Here is a 20,883-nt window from a genome sequence, read left to right on the forward strand (position 1 = left end):
CATTTACTAAAGGTTTGCCACGAGATGTTGTTGCTAAATCATCAAAAGGAATGGGTTTAAAGCCTATAACGAATGAGGATGCTTGATTGCAACCCTACCTATCATGACTGGAGATCCCAAGACGTAGGTTCAAAGGGAAAACAAAATCAAACAGAATCTAACCAAAGCACTTGAGACAAAGTAGTCTATTCCCAGCTCTTAAGATGATAAAAGTGCTAACAAATGTGTGAAGGATAAGCATAAGCTTTTAATGATTCCATAGCTTCTAAGCGGGGTATTACTCAATACTTTTCATGGTCAATCACCTAATGAGTGTGAAATGGGGCCGTTTCTAGGAGAATGAATGCAAGGTTATATTCTCTAAGTTCACTCATGAAAACCAGGAATAGTTCAGGGCCACAATGATACGACCAAAATATGGATCACTCTTTCGGTAAGGTTGATATGAACTCAGATCCGAGAGGATTGAGAACTGATGGATCGAGGGGTGACACTAAGGGTTGCGGAATAGCCCAAAGATACTACCAGACTTCGATCGTTGTCGGATGTGACGCACCGGTCCAACAAAAGAAGGATCGAGACTTGGAGATAACCTCACCAAGAAACTAAGAAGTGTTCTAAACAAAGAACAATGAGAGAAACTCATAAAAAGGGAAAAACAATCTGTTTTATTTCGTGGCTCTAAGGCCTTATTTATAGGATTACAAGTTGTAGAGATCCAAAGAAAAATGTGCTAAAAACAAGACATTGGAAATAGAAACAAAGACTTGACTAAATAAAGTCTTTGACTGAAACTTGGACTACCTCTTCATATAGCCACGACCACGACTTTGAAAGGTGAAGAATATACTCCTGATATGGGCCAAGACATGTCCCTTTGAGGCCTGGTCGAAATCCATCTTTTCCTTTAGCCAATATTTATCGGTTTCTCCATTTGGCCCAAACAAGTTCGTTTTTGAATCTTTTTGAAAACCATCAAGCCCAATGCTTTCTTGAACATTTAGAAAATGAATAATAACCTTTTTCATGATTGAATTGACCGTTGGTTCATCAGAAAGAAGGTTAGCTATTTCGAGCTTCTCGGGTGGTCTGAATTCGCGAGAACTGAAGATCACCTGATTTGTAAATAGCATAACTATCACATATGAACTCAGTTTGATCTGATTCTTCTTCAAGGAGCTCCGTAATTGAGTTGAGACCATTCTCCAAGTGATTTCATGCGTAGAAGCCTCGTGGTTTGTAAGATATGAGTCAAACAATGAACATATATCTTTACTGCTTTCCATGATCAAGCCATGCATGCCTATTTTGCCCGGTGCGCTACCCCACGGCACATCATTCCCTCCCTCTTGAAAAGGATTTGACCTCAAATCCATTTCACCTCTATCAAAAGGAAATGAATAAGAGAAAACGAATTTTAAAATCATATAAAATTCAATGAAGGAAAAGTATGGACAGAAAGTTCCTTGGAGTTTTGGACTTGTTTTCCTCAAGTACTTCCAGTTCCATGTCCCTGATACATAAGAACTTTGGCGTTCACCAGTGTTTTCTCTCCTTGGGAACTGATCATACTTATCCTGTACTTTCAAAACAACTAGGGAAACCACATCAAATCTGCGAGAGAAATAATCAAAGAGTTTCTCTATCCTTAGGACATCAAGAACATGATCCAAGCTCTTAGGATAATCATCAAAGAATGTGTTGTAAACCAAGATGACATCAAAGCTCAAGACAACACAATTTTCAAACATTGGTTTCAAATTATGCCAAGGTTTATCAGTTTCAACACACAAGTTATCAAGCTTCAAAACAGAATCAAAAATAAAATCGGTTTCAGCTCTATGTGATTTTTGTTTCAGCAACTTCTTAACCAAAAATTCGTCCAAGGCACAAGTGGATGCAAATAAATTACCAGTGATCAGTTCATGTCTATAAGGGCTCAGATTAAAGTCATTTTCTTTGAAGACAGATGAATCAAACGATTTTCTAGCACAAAAATCAGACTGTTGCAAATCAAGCTCAAATGACTTTTCAAGATGATCAAAACTTTTGCTATGTTTCAAAAACTGATCAAGACTCAAAACAAATCCAAAATGGATGTCATTGCCATTTTGAAAACGTTTTTGATCAAGAATTCCGTCAAGTTCAAATTTCTCAGAAGAATGAATCATGTTATCAAAAACAGAATTTGAAACACAAAATCTTTAACTTTGTCAAAACCAAAACGATTTACAACAGGAGAACTGATCTTAACAAACATTTCAGGCAGAGAATTAAGTAAATAAAGTTTCTCACAGTGCTTTTTAGGCAAAGGCGTAGAAGTTGTGCCTGGATCAAAGCAAAGATGTTTCTCTATGATGATGGATGATGTGCTTGGTGCTTCCTCATCAAAGATTGGATCAAGCTCGTCTTCTTCATCAAAGATGGGACTAAGATCATTGTCCAAGGGTCTCCTAGTCTCAAGACGTGGTCCTTGATGTTGGTAGTTCAATGGTTCTTCCTCAAAAACCTGTGAAACTAGAACAAGACTACTCGGATGCTCCGGTTCAAAACAGGTTAGTCCATTAGTCTCTTCATTATCAATATCAAACATAAGATCAGGTTTTGGAGAAGGAAGATCACATTCATCCTCACAAGTGATCCAACTTTCCATTAGCTCTTCATCATACTTATCAAAAATTGGTAAAGAATCTGAAAAATCTTTTAGATCTTCAAGGTTGTTTTCAGATTTACCTTTGGGTTTTTCACTGATGAAAATTGATGGCTCAGCTACTGGGGCACGTGTGGGTGTGCTCTTCTTTTGGCTCTTGCTGACGTCCTTGAGGGCTTTGTCCACACCCTTCACAAAGTTATCACAAAATTGTTGGACATCAAACTGAAAATGTTTCCTTTTTGGATCAGCTTCGCCTTTGGACGTTTTGAACTGCTCTTTGCACCTCCTGTTCGGCATCTTATGTGGTCTTCTTTGGGCTAGTCTTTCCTGCACAGGAACAAAATCATCAAAAACATTCAATGAATTTTGAGATGAAGATTTAAAGTTAGCCTCTCGCTGGAATTTCTTCTTGCTACTTCCCTTGTGAAGACCAAACATCTTTATCCTGAAAAATTACTTAACACAAAAGGGTTAACAGATAAAATAATCCTCACACTCTCAAGTGTTTGATCTCACCCACACAAGTGTTTCTCTAAGATTTTAGTGGTCACTCAAGAGTCTCCTCAAGGTTCTAAGAGAACAAATCAAGAATCCCAATGGGTAGATCCAAAGCAAACAAAGGGTTTTTCTCAAGATAGATAGATAAGAGATTTTTGATTTTTGAAATCCGTTTTAACCACCTTTCAGGCTGGATTTCTCCTCAGCCAGCAGGCTTTCTCTTCCACCACCAATCCACAAAACAAACTTTGAACTTTTTCTATTTTTTTTTTTTTTTTTTTTTTTGAATCAAATCGTAAATTTTTTTTTTTTATATAAATGGATGGTAATGAAGGGCCCGGATTCAAGAAAGGTAGAAGAAGAAATGTTTGAAGAAGATGGAGAGATGAGAAGATGAAATGATAATAGAGTTACCGGAAGAGTGGCTCTGATACCACTTGATACGACCAAAATATGGATCACTCTTTCGGTAAGGTTGATATGAACTCAGATCCGAGAGGATTGAGAACTGATGGATCGAGGGGTGACACTAAGGGTTGCGGAATAGCCCAAAGATACTACCAGACTTCGATCGTTGCCAGATGTGACGCACCGGTCCAACAAAAGAAGGATCGAGACTTGGAGATAACCTCACCAAGAAACTAAGAAGTGTTCTAAACAAAGAACAATGAGAGAAACTCATAAAAAGGGAAAAACAATCTGTTTTATTTCGTGGTTCTAAGGCCTTATTTATAGGATTACAAGTTGTAGAGATCCAAAGAAAAATGTGCTAAAAACAAGACATTGGAAATAGAAACAAAGACTTGACTAAATAAAGTCTTTGACTGAAACTTGGACTACCTCTTCATATAGCCACGACCAGGAATTTGAAAGGTGAAGAATATACTCCTGATATGGGCCAAGACATGTCCCTTTGAGGCCTGGTCGAAATCCATCTTTTCCTTTAGCCAATATTTATCGGTTTCTCCATTTGGCCCAAACAAGTTCGTTTTTGAATCTTTTTGAAAACCACCAAGCCCAATGCTTTCTTGAACATTTAGAAAATGAATAATAACCTTTGTCATGATTGAATTGACCGTTGGTTCATCAGAAAGAAGGTTAGCCATTTCGAGCTTCTCGGGTGGTCTGAATTCGCGAGAACTGAAGATCACCTGATTTGTAAATAGCATAACTATCACATATGAACTCCGTTTGATCTGATTCTTCTTCAAGGAGCTCCGTAATTGAGTTGAGAACATTCTCCAAGTGATTTCATGCGTAGAAGCCTCGTGGTTTGTAAGATATGAGTCAAACAATGAACATATATCTTTACTGCTTTCCATGATCAAGCCATGCATGCCTGTTTTGCCCGGTGCGCTACCCCACGGCACATCACACAATGAACACAATAGAGAACTAAGTTCTAAGAGAAAATGAAGCTGTGTTATGCCTGTTGTCTCGGTTTACATAAAACACCGGTTGGTTCAAGACATCATGTTCACCTTCTGGTAAAGTAAACCCGACAAATATTAACTATGAGTGGTTCAAGGCTTAAAAATGCCACCAACTCAAACACAGTGAATTTTTCGCAAACACTCTCGATAAGTCTGTCTAGTCTAGTCAGGATTAGAATAAGTATAGTTTTTTTTTTTAGAGTCTATCGAGTCTGCATTTAGTTTGCATATGTTTAGAAGATCCATTTCTATTCATGTGGGGATTGTTGGATCAATTAAATGCCTTTGGGCTTTAATTAAAAGGTGAATGTAAATGACATGGGCTTTAGATATAATAAACCCAAGGAAATGTCAATTAAATGAATAAGAGGTCATGGGGAAGTATCCCACATCGGCCAAGAGGAAAAAAATTGGGTCTTGGGTCTTGGGTCTTGGGTCTTGGGTCTTGGGTCTTGGTCTTGGGTCTTGGTGGAGGGCCTCCGTCCCAATAAGATTCTTTTTGGACCAAGTTAAGCTCAACCGTTTTTTGCCATTTCATTTCTAAAAACCAGTAGGACATTTGTGTATAAACGACATGTAGTTTGTCTAAAAACGACATGTAGTTTGTCTAAAAACGACACAAAGTTTATCTGTTCGAAATGGATCAGAACCGAGTCAACAAGAGAGAAACTTGCGGAGAAAGTTGCTCAACGTTCCACTACGAGATCCTTGAGAGATTTTCGGAAAACGTTGGCAACAGTTTCGAAAAACCGCTCCTCGTCTCTTCTTTATATATCGACTCTCTTCTCTCTTCATTTCTTAACTTTTTCCGCATCGAAACCAACAGCAAAAATCCCTTACCGTAAGTCGTGAATACGAGAGTGTTTCGTAGAGTTTATAGTTCGATAGGGCGATTCATGAGTGAAGCGTGATCGTCTGCCATGGTTGTATCCTGGGACTCGATATTCGTACAGTACCGTCTCACTAACGGAGCGAATATTTAGAGTTAAGGAAAGAGATTATATCTCGACTCCATGTATATTTGCGAATACAATTTCTTATCGTTCTTGTATTCGCTTTACAAATCGTCAATTTCCTTAACATGTTATTTTGTTATATCGTTTATCTCAGTCTGGTTATCCGACTTCTACGATAATAACCAAAACGAGATGATACCATAAACCATAAACCATAAATGAATACTTACAGCAAACCCTCTAGTGCTGGATCTTATAAGCTCAACATCCGCTTGTAGTTCTACCTTAACTAGAGACTCTGCCTTACTCCAATCACTATTCTATCAAATTCACACAAAACCAGTTAATAACCTGCCTCTTTTATTTATGGACGATAAATGGTAAAAAAGTTTTAGTTCCAAAACCTCCAAAGAAGATCTAGAAGGAGGACCCTTGAGCTCCACAGGGACCCGACGGCCTTCATGATCACTATTACCCGTTGTCCTCTGTTTGAAACTGATGGCTCTGAGTAAGATGGGTCTAATTTAACCAGCCAAGTCAAAATGAGAAAGAAACCGCAACAGAACTAATCAAGTTACTAAACCGGAACTAACCTTTGTGGTTTCCCTTGTAAAGAAGCTTCCACGGTGGTTTGAGAAACTTGATTCAAAGGAATTATCTCCACTGGATCAATGGCTTTCTCCTCAGAGGATCCCGAGGACGTCGCACTATCAATCTCTTGATAAAACAAGAAGCATATTGTATTTTACCAACTTCAATTAATAGGATTTGTGGCTCTCAGTCCTCACCCATGGCAAAGAAACGTAAACGCCCTAATTTTGTTGAGAAAATCAACACAAAAACTCATCTCAAGTATGATCAAAGAATCAGAGCACCTCCAAAGAAATTGAGGTTTCACTCGATGAAAGAGAGACGGAGAGCTCTAATTTTTCCTCTTTTTGCCTAAAACGATTAGCCTATACCAAGCAGCTACGTTAAGGGGTTTTTAGCAACTCTACAAATGCTGTTTTAGACAGCGGTTCTGTGGCTTTTTCTCTTTTTCGTTTATTTTTTTTGCTTTTTTTTTGAAGAGACCTTGTTTATATCCTCCGTTGGAGGTGGTCTTACTCGTTTCCGATGATAAAAAAAAAAAAAAAAAAAAAAAAGCGACTCCACCAAAAATAGTTTTAGGGGTTTTCATTACTCGATTAGCCTCACTAATAGATTCACGACGTTGATACAGATCTCGTTCTAAGATTTACACCTCAGCGACTCTTTTCGGCGTTTGGATTTGAAAACCCTAGCCATGTGGAACAACGACGATGCTATGCCCTATGCCCTTAGCGCACTATTAACCCTAAAACCCCATTTGGGTTCTTATTTTTATTTACTTAAAAAAAAAATTAAAAACGAACCAATCGCGGATCGCCATGTGTCAATGGAGTCCGCGAACAATACAAGAACCCTACCAAACTTGCCTCTTGCAGAAGAGAAGGAATATGTGGTTTTAAAAAAACCCACTTAGGCCATCATTATCCCAGTTTCTAAGTGGATTTTTAAAGAAAATAACTGATTTAATTAAATCCAAACAAAATTAAAAGAATATAACCGATCCTTAATATGGGAATTTGAGGACCGATCTTTAGTGGATTTTTTACACCACGTGTCAGCAAACCGTCAAATATCAATTTTTTTTCTTTTCTTTCATCTTCTCGTCTTCTCTCCTCGTCTCCGTCTTCTCTCGTGTTCTCTGCAGGACGACGATGACTTTTGTTAATGTTCTCTCCTCAGAATCTCTAATCAGCAGAAGCGACATGAAAACCGTCTCTCTTGCGAGAACTCCGATGTGTCTTCTCTAATCCTTCTTCGGAAACTCCTTTAACAATGGCAAATTGAGTGTTCACTGGACACTACAAGAAAACATATTTTTTACGAGGTCAATATTCATTGTAAATTCGTCGTAAACGGGGTTTTACGACGAATTAACCTCGAAAAACGTTTCGTTGTAAAACGTCCGTCGTAACGGAGATTTCGTCGTAAACGACTTGTTACGTTTACGAAGACAAAAATTCCTCATAAAGCGCAGGGCAAGGTTTCGTCGTAAACGAGACGTAAGTTTTCGTGGTAAACTCCACGTAACCGTTTCGATGTAAAGCAGACGTAAATACTTTCGTTGTAACGAACACGTGAACATTTTGATGTAAAACCCTCGTAAATCTTTCGATGTTAATCACTCGTAAACATTTACGTGAAGTTTACATCGATTCCTATTATTAATATATATAATAAATTTGAATTTATTTAATATTCGGAATTTAAAATAATTTAAATTTTAAAACGAAATATGAAAATGAAAAACATATTTTACAAAAAGCATTTAAAAGTCATACAATAATATTTAAATTCATAATACAAACAGAAATATAAAAAAAACTACATATCCTCGAAGTAGTCGGTGGGGTTGCTCGGCTGTTGACGGGTTGGATCGGACTCTTGGGGATCTCGTACTGGCAACCCAAGAGCGGCTCGTCTCTCACTCAACATTCTCTGCGTAACCGGGTTTTCCACGGCCATCACGTCTAGTAAATCCTCAAGAGAGTCTAAACGAACCTGCTGGCTATCCATTCGAGCTATCATTTGAGAAGTCTCTTCATCCCGTCTCGAAGTGTATGACGAAGTTGCCCTTGCAACTTCGTTAACAGAGCCTATACCGACTATATGTCCTTTCTTTTTAGGAGCCACCTATAAAATTAAAACATATATTAATATAGTTAATAATGTAAACAAAAATTTTAAGTTGTACCTCTTCGAAGATTCTGTCGGCATCTTCGGTGGACAATGTGACGGGTAATCCATCGGGAGACTCCTGGGTTAGTTGCGTCTCCCGTTCTTCAATCCGAGCAGCCACTGCTTGGAAGAGTTTCTCAGATGCAGGATCCACAAAAACTCCGTCGGATGTGGCGTGAGTCATCTTGAATAGGTCAAATAGAGATGGTAAGAGTCCCGTCTTCTCGAACTACAAAAAAAAATTAAATTAAATATTAAAAATTAAATTATTGAATATTTTAAAATATATATTTAAAACAAAACTTACAGCTTCTAGACGGATTCCTGCATGAGGTTTCTGTCCGGTTCTGTGAAGCATGGGCAAATGACCATCTTTATCATTCGCCCTTCGAGAAGCCGAGGACGAATTGGCCTTTTTGATCGAATAGGGGTGCTCCCAATAGGCGATAAGGCCATCCCACACATCCTTCGTGAACTCAGTGGGCTTTCTCTCATACCCGTAGATCTCCCACTTGTCCTTCCAATCGGAGACTGTGTTGCAGAGGCGGATCTTTGCCTTTGCAACGAATTCTGCCTTCACTCTCTCGGTGATTCCCAAAGACCAATGCCACTTTTGCTGAAACACAAAAAATTTGAAAAAATTACAATTAATAATAAATATTAAAATATATATATATATATATATATATATATATATATATATATATATATTTAAAAGTGAAAATTTAATTAAATTTAAAAATCTTACCGCAAAAAATTTAAACCAAGTGATCTTAACGTGATTTGGTGTCTTGCTCCAGTTCGGATATGCCCCGTCGTAGTAACCCTTAATCGTCGCCGAAACGCTCCAGCTAACACGGTGTTAGCCCCAAACCTGAAAAAAAAAACAATTTAACCGTTAGAAAATAAAAATAATTTAAATTTTAATGTAATAAAAATTAATAACTTACCATAAGTTCATCGGGGTCTATCGGGGTCTAGAACATCCAAACCCTCCCGTCCAGGCTGGGCAAGCAAATCCTCCACCGTATATCTCGCGAATGGAGCATATGAAGGCACACGCAAATCCGGATGAACTGCAGCTTCTGGGACAGGCTGAGGTGCAGCCGCTGGAGGAGGTGGTGGAGGCATCTGCGGTGGAAGAGGAGGACTCGAAGAAACTCTCTGAGAAGTTTGAGAGTCTGGAACTGCATCGGAAGACGATGGACCGGAAGAAGATGTACCGGAACCATCGCCAAACAAATCCGGAAGATGTAGGTGCTGCTGGTTTCCTCCTAGGAGCCATCTAAAAAAATTAAAATAAATTTAATCAATTACGACATAATTAAAAAATTATTCTGTTACCTAACTAATCACCTAAACTATAGTATTCCGTCACCTAACTAATCACCTAAACTAATTACCTAACTAATTAATCACCTAAACTAACTTTAAAAAAAATAGAAGAGGAAAGGGAGTGTACCTTAGAGGGAAAGCAAAGGAGTTTGGGAGGAATGAACGAGGCAGCCTCGCTCTCGGCGTCTCAATATATAGAAAACGTTTCATCGTAAATGCGACGTAATATTACGACGAAGTTACCAGGCCCGCGTTTTTTCATTTACGACGAAGTTACCAGGCCCGCGTCTGTTTACGACGAAATTACGTCGAATCGATTTACCAGGCTTTCCGTTTACGACGAAGTTACCAGGCCCGTCTTTTTCCATTTACGACGAAATTACGTCGAATCGATTTACCAGGCTTTTCCGTTTACGACGAAGTTACTAGACCCGTCTTTTTCCATTTACGACGAAATTACGTGGAATCGATTTAACCATTTACGACGAAGTTACCAAGCCCGTGTTATTTTTACAACGATTTTACAACGCTTAGCCCTAAACACCGAGAATGAAATCCCTAAACCCCAAAGTCACATATCATATAACATCATATCTTCTTCTCTACTACTTCTTGCTCTTTCTCCAACTTAAACTCTAAAACCCTAAAACTCCAAATAAATTTTTAAAAACTAAAGAAATACATATTATATAAAACAACATTTGTTACACATACATTAAGATGGTAAAAAAATAATATTTCTTTAAACATACGTTACAATAGAGAAATACAACATTTGTTACATATATTACATCACTCTAAATCGTTTTCGTTCTCATCAATATTACATCACTCTAAATCATTTTCGTTCTCATCACTATCATTACAATCATCATCGTCGCTTCTCTCGAACTCGTCTTCACGTGCTTCATCTGTCGCATCTTCGGAAATATCTTCATATTGAAAGTTTTGCGGGTCGATCAAAAGGATTTCATCAGTTGGTTGTTCTGGTACCTCAACTTCATTGATAGCGTCTTCTTCTTGCAAGGGCGGTTCTTCTCCAGCGACAATGCGTCCACGAGGTGTAATTTTGATAGCAGCTAACCAGTTTATCCCGGAAGTTCGAAGCCGAGGATAAGGAAGGAAGCTAACTTGCTCGGCTTGTGAAGCTAAAATGAAAGGCTCAAATTTGTTGTATCTTCTCCCAAAATTGACATCCACAACACCAAATTTGTTATACCGAATCCCTCGGTTCACAACAGGATCGAACCATTCACATTTGAAGAGGACGCATTTTAGCTTCAATAACCCCGGAAATTCCACTTCAATAATCTCCTGCAAGATCCCGTAAAAGTCTGTTTCACCTTTCACACATATTCCGTAGTTACTCGTTGCCCGATGTCTCCCATACTCGTATGTGTGAAAGGTAAATCCTCGTGTGAAATACATAGGTGATGTGGTGACCTTTGCAACTGGACCTTGAACCAATTCGTGAAACCATACGGGATAATAAGGATCGTCATAATCAACCTGCAAAAAGCAGATATTCTTAATTAATATTGAAGTATCAAAACACTTACTTAATTAATCAATATATGAGATATATTACGTACATGTGATTTTAACCACTTGACAAAGTGCTTATCTTTACGTGTGTCCACATTAGTTGCAGATATTCCTGGTATTGCTTCTTCAACTTGAGATACAAACATGCTGCAAATTAAACAAATAATCAAGTCATACATAATTAACTTCAATTCATATAATTAACATTCACAAAAATATTTACCTTTCAAAGTAACGGGTAACTGCATCCTCGCAGTTGAGCAGAATATAAGTGTGGGCACTATGTTTATCCTCTTCACATGACCACCATACTTCTTTCGTTTTACCACCAAACCGTGCAATTTCGCAGAAAATGTCAGGAACACCATCAATTGGATATGATGTCGGTACTCCACCATCATCATATCTTCTAGGAACTCCCTTTTCTCGTACGAACAGTTGGAGCAAAGTAGTATGATGTGAAGTTAGATGTTTCGGCTGTCAAACTCCCCGCAACTATTGAACCTTCCACCTTTGCAAGATTTCTTGCTTTCCCCTTCAAATGTTTCATCTGTCGCTCATACGGATACATCCATCCGTTGTGAACAGGTCCACGAAGCAATGCTTCATACGGTAGGTGGACAACTAGATGCTCCATGACGTCAAAAAATGAAGGAGAAAATATCTTCTCCAGGTTGCACAATATGATCGGAATGTTCTGATGAAGTTGTTCGATGACTTCTTCCTTGAACGTACGTGTGCTAAGATCTCTGGAAAATGCTCTGATGGTTGTATATTGCAAAAGTAATCAAATTAATAACATTTCATAACATATGTATATATATTATAAAAATATAATTACCTGCAAGTGCTTCATGGATATTTGCTGGAAGGAGCTCGGCAAAAGCAAATGGAAGTAGTCGTTGCATAAACACATGACAATCATGACTCTTCATTCTGGAGAACTTTTGACCTCGTTCAACACATCTTGACAGATTTGAAACATAACCATCAGGAAACTTAACTTCTGATGCAACCCAGTCAAACAAGGTTGTTTTGGCTTCTGATGACAACCGGAAGATGGAAACAGGAACGTTTCCATTGCTCTTGATATGTAACTCACTTCTTGAGCAAATATCAGGTATGTCCATCCTTGACGTTTTGTTATCTTTTGTCTTCCTAGGGACGTTAAGTAATGTATTCATGATGTTCTCAAAAAAGTTCTTCTCAATATGCATGACATCCAGATTGTGGCGTAAGAGAAGATCCTTCCAATAGGGTAGCTCCCAAAATATACTCTTCTTATGCCAATTGTGAGAGACACCATACCCATCAGGCATATTTCCAGGAACATGCCAATTTCCCACAACCTTAACTGTTTCCTGAGCTCCGTAATAATCAATGTCTGCTTCGATCTGCTGGACGGTGAGATATGGAGGAGGACTGTCTCTGACAATTTTCTTGTGCCGAAACAATGTCTTATTTCTTCTGTACGGATGGGCAAGTGGAAGAAAGCGACGATGACAATCAAACCAACAACTCTTCCTACCATTCTTCAGTTGAAAAGCATCTGTCGATCCAAGACAATATGGACAAGTTAATCTTCCATGTGTTGTCCAGCCAGACAACATCCCATAAGCAGGGAAATCACTTATCGTCCACAGCAGAACTGCTCGCATCGTAAAATTGTTTTTCAAGGAACAATCGTACGTCCTCACCCCTTCTGACCACAATTGCTTTAGCCCTCTATCAACGGTTGAAGAAAAACATCAAGAGACCGTTTTGGATGCTTCGGCCCAGGGATTAATATGGTCAAAAATAGAAATTCTTGTTCCATGCACATATCCGGCGGTAAATTGTACGGCGTAAGAATGACTGGCCATAAAGAATATTGTCTACCAGACATTCCAAATGGACTAAATCCATTGGTGCATAACCTAAGATAGACATTCCGAATATTTGTAGCAAAATCTGCGTGTACCTTGGTGAAATGTTTCCACGCTCTTGCATCTGATGGATGTGCAACCTCACCATCTCTTTGGACATGTTCCGCATGCCACCTCATCGACGCAGCAGTCCTCTCAGATTGATATAATCTTTTCAATATGTTTGTAATTGGTAGGTACCACATCCTTTGGTACGGTACCCTATTCCTCCCATGGCCTTGCGGTTTGAATCGTGGTTTTTTGCAGAATCGACACTCTTCTAACTTGTCATCTTCTTTCCAGTAGATCGTGCAGTTGTCGATGCAAACATCAATCATCTCCGAAGGCAACCCAAGACTATAAACCAATTTCTGAATCTCATAATAAGATTCAGCAGACACGTTGTCTTCTGGCAAATACTCTTTAAACAACTCCGCCCATGCATCCATGCAATTCTCAGGTAAATTATGATCCGTTATAATATTCATCATCCTAGCTGCTAGAGACAATTTAGAGAGACCTTCTCTACAACCAGTGTAGATTGGTTGATTTGCAGCATCTAGCATTTCATAAAACTTTTTTGCATCCAAATTAGGTTCTTCTACATTTCCAGTTCCATCAGATATTGTTGTAGTTGTTTTTAAAAATGCATCACTAATCATATCTTGAACCCTATCATGATCTACCATCTGCTCCTCTTGATGATAATTATATTCATTATGCAAATGATTCGGTTCTTCACTATGATGAGCATCCTCAAAATTATTATTACTACTACTAGCTTCATTTCCCCCATAACCCTCTCCATGTTGATACCAAATGTAGTATTGTGGTGTAAATCCTTTGTTTACTAAATGCTTCCATACAGTTTCACTACGTGCAAATTTTGAATTCTTGCATTTCTGACAGGGGCAGAACATCTTACTGCTTTCCTGCTTGATCGGTGTACAGCCCGCCTGGTGCATGAATGTCTCTAGCCCGCTCAAAAATGCGTTCGTCACCCTCCCGTCAGAATCTCAAAAATGCGTTCGTCACCCTCCCGTCAGAATCTTTGTGCAAATACATCCAACTCCGTAACTCATAAATACTACCGCCACCGGCCATTTTTTTCTTAGATTTTTTTTTGAAATTTTTTTTTCTGATTTTTTTTTTCCGTTTGTGTGTTGTGAGGAAGAGAGTTGTGAGAAATGACATATATATAGAGAAATTTTTGAGTTGGGTAGTTGAAATATAACAACAATTTTACAAGGAATGTTTTACATGGATTTTACATGGTTTTAACATAATATTTACAACGACTTTACGACGAAATTAGGTAAGTTAAAGCACATTGAATACACGTTTTCACCTAAATATAACGGTAACATGTTTCGTTGTAATGTCGATGTAACGATTACGACGTATTTCTCATTCCACGTACTTTCGTCGTAAACTTACATGGACTTTACGACGAAAATATTTCCTCGTAAATTTACATGGAGTTTACGACGAAATTTGGTCTCCTCGTAACTGCGTTGTAAACACCATGTAAATTTACGAGGAAATATTTTCGTCGTAAACCTTCGTTGTTATGGAGACGTTTTCTTGTAGTGGGATCAATTATCTCTACACCTGTTGGTTCATGAACTGCTTTGTAGACTCCAAAACTAGCGATGATGATGAAATCCAAAAGCCTTGTGTCATCATTCCCTCTGATGGTTTTATTCGGGAACGGCTTCTCGAAAGTGGGTTGGTCCTTGACCTCACTGTTGGAATCTCTCTTTTCACAATGTACTCCAAGTGTGGTAGTTTGGAAGAATCATTTAGTTTATTCCAGGAGATACCTGTTAAAGACAATGCTTGCTGGGCTTCTATGATATCTGGTGACAATGAGTACGGTTATCTAAAGGAAGCTATTAGACTATTCGGCGAGATGTTGTCTGATGGGACCAGTCCTGATGAGAGTACTCTATCTGCTGTTCTTACTGTTTGTGCTTTTCTTCCATTTTTAAAGCCACTTCTCTCTCGGACGCATCATCTCTAGGAGCTCAAGTTCATGCCTACATCACAAAGATTGGATTATGCACAGAGCCTTCTGTGGGGTGTTCTCTACTGACAATGTATTCGAAATTTGGAAGCATTGAGGATTGCTGTAAAGCATTCAACCAGATCAATGGTCCAAACTTAATCACATGGACTTCGCTGATTGCAAGTTTTGCGCAACATGGAAAGGGCACTGAAGCGTTACAAATGTTCAATCTCATGAAGCAAAAAGGAATCAAGCCTGATAAAGTGACTTTTGTGGGAGTCTTGTCCGCTTGTAGTCATGGTGGTTTGGCCGAAGAAGCTTATATGCATCTAAACTCGATGGTAGAAAACTACGGTATGGAACCTGAGAACCGCCATTATGCCTGCATGGTCGATGCTTTGGGGAGGTCAGGAAGACTTACAGAAGCTGAGAGTTTTATCAACAATATGCCTATTAAAGCAGACACTTTGGTCTGGGGAACATTGCTTGCTGCTTGCAGACTTCACGAGGATGTTGAACTCGGGAAGCTAGCTGCCAAAAAGGCTATAGAGCTAGAGCCGTCAGACGCTGGAGCGTATGTTTCACTCTCGAACATCCTTGCACAGGTTGGTGAATGGGAAGAAGTGGAGGAAACTCGGAAGTTGATGAAAGGAAAAGGTGTAGAGAAGGAACCAGGGTGGAGTTCTCTCTGACATGTAAGCTTTGGTCATTCATTTGAATACAGTCCAAGATAATTCAATATTAAACTCTTTGCACTTGTTCCATTCATCTTAAAGATAAAGTGACAACTATGAAATTTTATTATTTATTATTTAATAAATAAATTTTATCTTTAAAAAAAAAATTATAAGAACCCTTAATTAAAAAACTCTCATTAGACCATTCAAAATGAAAGTTTCTTAACTAAAGTTCTTAAGTTCACTTAAGTACATTTTATATAATTAAATAATCATTAAGAAACACAAGTGGGTTTCTGTGGATAAACATGGTCTTAAGAGGTGGGATTAATCATGCTCTTAGCCCCTCCCGGCACAGGTCCTTGTAATCCGACTCCTACTCTCGAAGAGAAGTCTCGTAGATGGACGCAGCTAAATTCGAAACGCTACGGGGACAACAAGAGGAGGTTCGGACACGTGGAGACTCAAAAGGAAGACATGCCGCCTGAGCACGTCAGGAAGATCATCAAGGACCACGGCGACATGTCATCGAAGAAATTCACTCACGAGAAACGCGTATACCTAGGAGCACTCAAATTCGTTCCTCACGTCGTCTTCAAGCTTCTTGAGAACATGCCAATGCCCTGGGAGCAGGTCCGAGACGTCAAGGTTTTGTACCACGTCACGGGAGCCATCACGTTCGTGAACGAGATCCCGTGGGTCGTGGAACCTATCTACATGGCTCAGTGGGGAACTATGTGGATCATCACTACAAGAAAACAGGGGGATTCTGATGGCCGAAATCGTCGGAAATTCGTCGGAATCGGTCTATTCCGACGAATTTCCGACGAACCCGTCCGTCGGTATCGTTTCGTCGGAAAAAAAAAATTCGTCGGAATTTCGTCAGAAATTCCGACGACTTTCTGACGAATACCGAGAAACATCATTCTGACGAACTTCCGACGATATTACGATGCGGCTACACGAGACCAGAGTTCATCGGAAAACTACAATTCCGACGAACGTGGTTCCTCGGTTTATTCCGACGAACTTTGGGCGTCGGAATTTACCGACGGACATCGGTCGTCGGAATATACCGACGAACCACGTTCGTCGGTATATTCCGACGGAAATGAGTTTGTCGGTAAATTCCGACGGATATATGTCCGTCGGTATATTCCGACGACCGTTGTCCGTCGGTATATACCCTTTTTTTTTTACAAATTAATTTTGCATTTTTATATATTTTTTGATATTAATAAATTTAAAAAATTGGAAATTTAAAACTAATAATATTATAAAATTTAAATTCATAAAAACCGAAATAGGAAAAAAACATTCATAAAGTTTAAAATTCATACAAACCGAAATAGAAAAAAAAAACATTCCGAAAGTTTTATAAAGCCGAAATAAACTAAGATGAACTCGAAGACATCAAACGATCTAGCTTCTGCATAATCTCGGTGTTGAACTTCTTCTGGGATGCCAACTCAGCAAGGATAGTGGCATTCTCCGAACGGATAGTGGCATTCTCCGAAAGGATAGTGGTGTTCTGCTCCTCCAATGCCCCAATCCGTTCATCTTTGTCATGTAGCTCCTCGAGAATCATGGGATCGGCATACGGAGCTTGCGAAGAAGATGCCGGATACGAAGAAGCACGACGGGCCAACCCAACTAAACGGCCTCCTTTCCTTTTAGGAACCGCCTACAAAAATATTTAAAGTAAGTAAATATGGACAAGTAAGTAATCGACATTATAAAAAAAATATATTAATAAAAAAAATTACCTTTTCAACCATCTCATTTATTTGCAATAGAGACAGGTTGGTTGAAGCTCCCGTGGAGTCGCCGTCATCAGAGAGAGGCTGAGATTGAGAAACTATCTCAGCTTCCACCAAATCAACTACACCTCTGATCACGGGGTCCTGAATTTGACCCGTCGTCTTGTTAGTGTGAGCCACCTTAATGAGTTGGAGACGATCAACGGGATTACCGTCATTTGCTTCGATCTAAAAAAACCGCCATTATTAGCCAAAAAATATATAAAATATTTATTTAAAAAATATAAAGATAAATAATAATAAAAAACTTACAAGTTCATCCTCCTTAGTAGACATGGAGCAAGCGCCGAGGTTGTGCACATACATACCTTTCCCGCCACGATCGCTCTTCCGGTTCCTGGAGTTCCTAGAAGACGTCTCTGCAGTGTCTTCCCTCTCCCAATGAGCTATCAACTGCTCCCACACCCCCCCGTTGATGAACCGTGGCTTCTTGTTCTTCTGCCAAACTGTCTTCCACGCGTTTATCTGCTTTGTGTAAGAGTCCATGGCCTTTTCGTTGAATTTCTTACGGACTGTTTCCGTAAGATCGGAGTGCCAGTTGAACTCTTGCTACAAAACAAACACAATTTAATAAGTAAATATATGTAAAAAAATGTAAAAACTTAAAAAAAATGAAGGGTTACTATACCGCAAACTGACGAAACCACAACTCTCGTTCGTCGGAAGGGATCACACTCCACTTTGGATATCCAAAACGGAGCATGGAGTACATCATCTGGTTGATGCTCCGGCTAATGCCATTTTTCGACTTGGTGAACCTTTAAAAAAAATACAAGTTAGCAAGTTAATTAAAGCAAAAAATATAACGGTACAAATAAAAAAAATACTAACCAAGTGCTATGGCCTCGTCGTGGGTTGAGTTGGAGAAACGGGAGATGCTCTCGACCTGGTTGTTGAACCAATAGATGAACCGGCATGACCCCCGGATCCTGTTGAGCAGCAGCGTGAGGGGCAGCGTGAGGGGCAGCGTGAGGGGCAGAGGGAGCTGGAGCGGGAATATATGCGGGAACCGAGTCATGAGACGATACCGATGCACGGGAACCGCTCACCGAACTACGTCGAAGACGGGCTGCGGGGCGGGCTTCATCCTCGGCCCTAAAAAAAAAAATTAACCCATCAAACATATTTTCATTTATATATTTACAAAAGGTTTTATAAACGTTTTAAAAAAAACTATTAAACCTTTTATATATATATATATATATATGTATACAAAATTATAAAAAATTTATAAATATAGAAAAATGTTGTTAAAAATTTATAAATGAAGAAAAATGTTGTTAAATATTTATATTTTAAAAAAAAAATGTTGTTAAATATTTATTAGTGGAAACTTAAAAAAAAATATAAAAAATTTTAAAATTTTAAAATTTTTACTATACATGATTTACATATATATATATGTATACAAAATTATAAAAAATTTATAAATATAGAAAAATGTTGTTAAAATTTATAAATGAAGAAAAATGGTGTTAAATATTTATATTTTTTTCAAAAAATCGTTTTTAAAAATCAAAAAACGTTTTTAAAAATCAAAAAACGTTTTTAAAAATCAAAAAACGTTTTTAAAAATCAAAAAACGTTTTTAAAAATAAAAAAAAACGTTTTAAAAAATCAAAAAACGTTTTTAAAAATCAAAAAATGTTCCAAAAAAAACTAAAACAACAATCCTAACTTATATATCCTAAACTATCCATTCAATCCTAAAATGTTCAATCAAACAACCTAAAATCCGAGATCAACTTCCAAAACCCTAAACAATTGAAAAAAAAAAGGTTTGGGATGATTCTTACATGATTTGGGGTTTGGGGAAGAGATAGGAGGGTGAGGAGAGGATTCGCCGGTGAAGAGAGGCCGGAATCGCCGGAGAGTCGCCGAAATCGCCGAAATCGCCGGAGAGTTTTGAGAGAGAGAGAGGCCGCGGAGATAACGAAGAAGAAAGGAGAAGGGTTTTTATTTCCGTGGATTCCGACGGACACGGGTTCGTCGGTATTCCGTCGGTATATTTAAAATATACCAAATGCCGATTCGCGAAAATTTTCAAGCGGTTTGGTTCTCCCGGGCTAATTGAAATTCCGACGGAACGTGTCCGTCAGTATTTTCCGACGGACACATTCCGTCGGTATATTCCGACGGAATTCCGACGACTTAGTGTTTAGGGTGTTCTTTTCAAGTTTCTAAATGCAAAATCCAAACCTTTGATAATATATATAGTATTTGCATAAAGATTTAACAATAAAAATGTTTTATAACACGATTTTACACAACAATATTTTTTGTAGTGTAAGCTTATATAAATATGATTGTATAAGTACATAATGTTAAGATGAGATGTTATGAAAACAATGATATGCATACATAAATATTTTAATGAGTTGTTATATTTGAACGGTTGCGATCTAATACTATACTAAACACTTATTATGTGTTATTTTCATAGTTTTGGCATCTAAATTTATAGATTTTTATGATTGAAACTTTATAGAAAAACATGTCGTCGGTATTTCGTCGGAAAATATCGACGACATTCCGACGAACTCGACAAGTTCGTCGGAATGTCGTCGGTATTTTCCGACGAAATACCGACGACCTTTCCAATTTTCAATGAAACCCGTTGTTGTCGCTATGTCGTCGGTATATTGCGAGGGATTTCCGACGGACCATTAAAAAAAAAAAAAAAAAAAAAAACTAATCAGAATCTTCTGAATCTTCATCAAACTCCCCAACCTCGGCTTCCGGCTCTGAATGTACGACAGCATCATGTCCAAACACAGTCAAATTCTCAACGAGTTGAACATTTTCCAAATCTTCAACTGCCTGGGCGTTGCTGGTAGACTCTGGTTGCAATGGTTCATCATCATCAGAAGTTCCATCCACTCGTCCTCTTGGGTTGATTTGCGTTACAGTAACCCATGGATCGTCTCTGTACGTCACCCGAGGGTAACTGATGTAGCACACCTATACATATCAATTATACAAAGTATTAGTTCAATATATAACATTAATTAATTATATTGGTAAAAAATTATGAATATATTGACATACCTGATCAGCTTGCGAACCAAGAATGAAGGGATCATAATATTGAAGTTTCCGCCGCGAATGAACTGATGTAACACCAAACGCATCAATCTTCACTCCTCTATCTGGGGTGGTGTCATACCAATCACAATAGAATACTACACAACGCAATCCAACCATTCCAGGAAATTGGATTTCCAATATTTCTTTTATGTTGCCGTAGTAGACATCGTCACCAGAAGAAGATGAAACACCAGCATCATA

General features: G+C 38.4%; 2 protein-coding genes across 2 annotated transcripts; one reads left to right on the forward strand and one right to left on the reverse strand.

The window, feature by feature from the left end:
* Positions 1-645: 645 nt before the first annotated feature.
* LOC111202043 lies at positions 646-6,285 on the reverse strand. Its single transcript, XM_048758699.1, has 4 exons — positions 6,134-6,285; positions 5,945-6,059; positions 5,771-5,860; positions 646-2,980 (listed from the first exon to the last, which is right to left on the reverse strand). The coding sequence occupies exon 4, from the start codon at positions 2,948-2,950 to the stop codon at positions 2,168-2,170; it is 783 nt and encodes a 260-aa protein (XP_048614656.1). The 5' UTR covers positions 2,951-2,980; positions 5,771-5,860; positions 5,945-6,059; positions 6,134-6,285; the 3' UTR covers positions 646-2,167.
* An 8,375-nt stretch (positions 6,286-14,660) lies between these two features.
* Positions 14,661-15,790, forward strand: LOC106355406 (pentatricopeptide repeat-containing protein At1g74600, chloroplastic-like). The gene is made up of 2 exons (XM_013795370.2): positions 14,661-15,033; positions 15,084-15,790. The coding sequence occupies exons 1-2, from the start codon at positions 14,661-14,663 to the stop codon at positions 15,788-15,790; spliced, it is 1,080 nt and encodes a 359-aa protein (XP_013650824.2).
* The last annotated feature ends 5,093 nt before the right edge of the window (positions 15,791-20,883 follow it).

This window comes from Brassica napus, chromosome C5 (genome assembly GCF_020379485.1).
Source record: "Brassica napus cultivar Da-Ae chromosome C5, Da-Ae, whole genome shotgun sequence".
Taxonomy (NCBI): Eukaryota; Viridiplantae; Streptophyta; class Magnoliopsida; order Brassicales; family Brassicaceae; genus Brassica; species Brassica napus.